The 4,070-nt window shown below is 53.4% G+C and overlaps 1 protein-coding gene across 1 annotated transcript; it reads right to left on the bottom strand.

Moving 5' to 3' along the window:
* Positions 1-1,204: 1,204 nt before the first annotated feature.
* Positions 1,205-2,723, bottom strand: LOC125554647 (UPF0481 protein At3g47200-like). Its single transcript, XM_048718139.1, has 2 exons — positions 2,127-2,723; positions 1,205-1,992 (listed from the first exon to the last, which is right to left on the bottom strand). Exons 1-2 carry the CDS (start codon positions 2,721-2,723, stop codon positions 1,219-1,221), a joined length of 1,371 nt encoding a protein of 456 aa, XP_048574096.1. The 3' UTR covers positions 1,205-1,218.
* Between the last annotated feature and the right edge of the window lie 1,347 nt (positions 2,724-4,070).

Genomic DNA, 4,070 nt, shown 5'->3' with positions numbered 1-4,070 from the left:
CACCAAGTGCTCAACACTATCATCCCAAAAGAACAAAATAGCATGGCATGTAGCAACAATAACAAATCTATCTTTTGAAATGTTCTTTTTCTCCAAATAACCAAAAGCCCATCGATTACCACACTACTTATCACCGACTTTATCCCCAAAGAACAAACTATCCTCTGCTCCAGCTGAAGGTACTAAAATAGAGCCCTAAAGAAGATCTTAAGATGACATATCATCAATTTCACTAGGACCCTGAAAAGATAGACATATTTAAAACATGGCAATATTATAACTAGTTCAGAGAAGATGAAATAGAGGAATATGGAAATACCATCAGCAAATTTGTTAGGCTAGGGAAGGCATTGCTGCCTCCCGAGGCCATCGTCCATCGCCGCAGTCACAATCGGGTTCGAGGGAGTCTGCGCCGTAGGAGGCATTGGAGATCGGGAGCAGCGAACCGAAGGCGGCACCGTCAGATGAGCAAGGGTTGACGTGATCGGAAGTGGCGGGAAGAAAGGGGATTTACCCTCTAGACTTCTTCTTCTTCCACCCGGCAAACATGCCACCGGCCGAACTGCCGGCCACCGCCTCCTGCAGCCGCCGGCGCTCCCGCGACGGCCCTCCTCTGATCCGTCCCCCACCGTCGGTCTTGCCGCCGCCCCCGGCCATCCCTCTAGCCCCGCCGGCGTACAGTTTTTTTCTCCGACGAAGCCCCACCACCGCCGTCCACCACCGCCCCCAGCCTAAACCCTAAGATAGATAATGGGGTAGCCCTCCAGTGAGCCCCTTATTTCTCCTTCCTTCTCTCCGGCGAGGCCCTTCCTTCTCCTTCCTTTGTTCAAAATCGACTGGCCACAAAAGCTAAAGTCAGTCGATTGACATTTAGCTACTGTGGTTAAAATTTGCCTTGTTTGTAAGCTCTCTGCAAGCTCTAGAATTTTGCTGAATCATTCGATATATAAGTTGTGATCAACGCATCTAAGTTCTGACAAGATATACAATAACCTGGTGTCTCGTACTTCACTTGTATTTCGTGGCAATGCACAGGTATTTTAGCTAGTTTAACGCTAACATTTGGTGCACAAATATATAATGTCCGGATGTACGCGCAGGATTTTTTTTTCCTCACTTTTTTAACTTTTAAAATTTGTATTTAGACAATGGGTGCATCTACATCTATAAGCCAAAGTGTAACGCTAACAGCTGGGAGCTCAGGTACGCTCAGCCCCGCTAGTGATGGCTGTAATACTGTCTCTTTCCCTGCACTTCGTAAGAAAGAACGGAATACACAGTCTGGATGATGTCGGTGACGAGGAGCAGGATGCCGGCGGCGAGGGAGAGGAACGTCCACGGGTTCCCGAAGTAGGTGCGCTTGAGGTAGTACCACGACACGTGCAGGAACACGCGCAGGTTGCTCCGGCAGTAGGCCTCCACCTCGCCGTGCAGGGCGCAGAGCGGCGACGCCTCGTCGCAGACCACGTCCCTGGTCATGTCGTTGAGCAGCCGCACCACCGTCTCGTCGCCGTCCACCCACTCGCTCCGGACGATCCCCTTGCGCCGCAGCAGCCGCACGTCGTCCACGCAGCCGACGACGCTCCGCATGAAGAAGACGTAGGCGGTCACGTCGTTGCCGGCGCCGACGTGCAGGGCCTCGAACGCCATCAGGTTCAGGAGCTTGTACTCGGTGGAGTCGTCCACGAAGAGCTGCGGCATGGTGAGGGTGCCGCCCCGGAACCGGACGTCGCAGAGGCAGTCCGCCCGCCCGCTGTGCCGGAACCGGATGCCGGCTTCGTGGAGCTTCCGCGCGGAGCGCACGTCCGCGGGCTTCGCCGCCGGCTCTTCGACCTGTATGTTGCGCTCTGTCCTGCCGGTGGTGTGGAGTAGTAGGCTCCGGCGGTAGATGTCTAGTGGGTGGAGCCCCAGGTGTGGCACTGCCGCTGGGTGCCTGTCAGCATCTGCCACGCCAAGGAAGTTGAGCACCATCCTGTTGATCGTAGCATAGGTCTAGCCACCCAAGAGGCACATAATGGTTAGCACAAAGGCTCAAGATCACGTAGCTCGTATGCTCCCATGGAGGCACTTTGCTATCAGTTAAAAAATGTGAGATATCAATCCATTATATTGGGCTCTGTACTTACCGATGTTTTTCCACCCTCAGCTGCAGCGGCGATCCTGTGGAGCACGAGGAGGGGCAGCTGGTTCTCGACCATGAGCATGTCGCGCTGGACATACGGCGCAATGTACAGCAAGCCGTGCCGGCTGAACACCGGGTCGTTGGGCGCGTAGTCTGGGTGAACGGCATACCTCCGCCCGGCGGCCGCCGCCGTCCTCATCACCTCCAGCAAGAAGCAGCCGTCCACGATCATCATCTCCACGAACCGCTCCCCGCCACCGTCGCGCCACTCGTCGCCGAGGCCGACGTACGCCGCCCGCAGCTGCTCCTCCACCTCCCCCACGGCGGCGACGAGGTCCCGTAGCGGCCTGCCGGCCCGCCGGAGGAGGCGCAGCAGCGCCCTGCGTTTGTGCTGCTCCATGGGCAGCAGGTCGGGGTCTCCGTGGTGGAAGGGGCCCAGGGACACCGTCTGCGGCTTGTAGGCGTCGCCGTTGAGCCTCTTGATGCGCGCCGGGACACGGTAGATGGAGTGCTTCCGCCATTGCTCCACCTCCGACGACGGCTCGTGCTCTTCCAGCAGCGTCTTCTCCACGTCCTCCACCCACGACGTCACCTCAACCATGGCGATTTCAACTAAGTACAGTAATTTGTTGTGCACTGATGGGCGCATGGCACTGTAGAGGAGTATATGTAGAGCAGCAGAAGAGGATAAGCTAAAGCGGTAGCTTGCTTATCGTGTCAGTTTACTAGCGTGCTTTACAGTCTGGCGTTAATTACTCTACACTGCGCATCAAAGCTTTACTATTGACTGAAGGAAGAGAAAAGTGGAGTAACGGAGCACGATAGGTCTACTGGTTGATTTTGGACATCGGGTTGATGTTGATGCTTGGTTTTGTAAGTGTTTATGAATTGAATTTGTTGGAATTTTGCTAGTAGTTTTTTGGCCCAAAGCCCAATTAAAATTCTGAAATTCTCTTGGCCCATTCATGCACACATGTGAGTGGAGTGAGTGAAGCTAAAATTTAGTCCCACCCCGGAAGTTGAGAGAGAGTTGTACCTTTTTATAAGTTGAGCTCTTCTACCACTTGTATGAGCATGAGAAGAGAAGACCTACACGTGCGCTCCTCCTCGCTCGCCGCGCCGCGGGTTGCGGGATTGAGCCGAGCCGAGGACAGAGCTATGCACGTTGTCTATATTTTTGCTGCTCGGGAAAATTAATGAGTCATTAATTAATAATTAACGGACGCGTTAATTACTGAACCGTTTTCGATTCTTTTGGATCGTGACGACTTGGACGTGGGGTTTATTCTCACGACCTACCTGGCCCGCACTATATAGTCAGGCAGACGTCTACCCTAGCCGCCGTCGCTTCGTATGGTTTCTCACCACCGTTCCAGATCATTGCGCTGCCAAGTAAGTCTTCTCCATCCCTCCTTTCGGCGTGCACCGGGAGAAGGGACAGCAGGCCTCCGGAACCCCGCCTCTCGTGATCCTATACGGGAGAGGGGCGATCAGGTTTTTGGGGAGCGCACTCGCGCGACTGCTGGCAGCGACGACTTCGCGAACGACGACTTCTTCCCCGACCTCGGCAACCTCGTCCTCGACGACATGGATGACAATGTCAACGCCGGCGGTGTTGCTCCCGCTGCACCGTATGTGATTCTATCCTTCCTGTTCGAGATTGTGGTAGAATTCATGTTTCTAGTATGTGCCCTAGATGTGATCTGTTCATCTGCTATGCTAATTCACATGATTAGTTTAATCTCTGTTGCTGTAGTTATGATTTATTTTCTGTTTATTCGGATTAAATCTTGTAGTAATTTGCTCATATTTCCAACGAAACTGACAAAAAATTATGGTGCATGCTCATGCGTCCCTGTGAGGAGAAAGACATGATCAAGCAACACCTGGTTTTGTGGTCCTATCATTCCTTTTCTTAAGCACATCCTAGCACTCCTAATTACGCCAA

The sequence above is a fragment of the Triticum urartu genome, chromosome 4 (genome assembly GCF_003073215.2).
Source record: "Triticum urartu cultivar G1812 chromosome 4, Tu2.1, whole genome shotgun sequence".
NCBI classification, from domain to species: Eukaryota; Viridiplantae; Streptophyta; class Magnoliopsida; order Poales; family Poaceae; genus Triticum; species Triticum urartu.
Note: the sequence above shows the minus strand (reverse complement) of the source record. Positions and strands in the feature narration are given on the sequence as shown.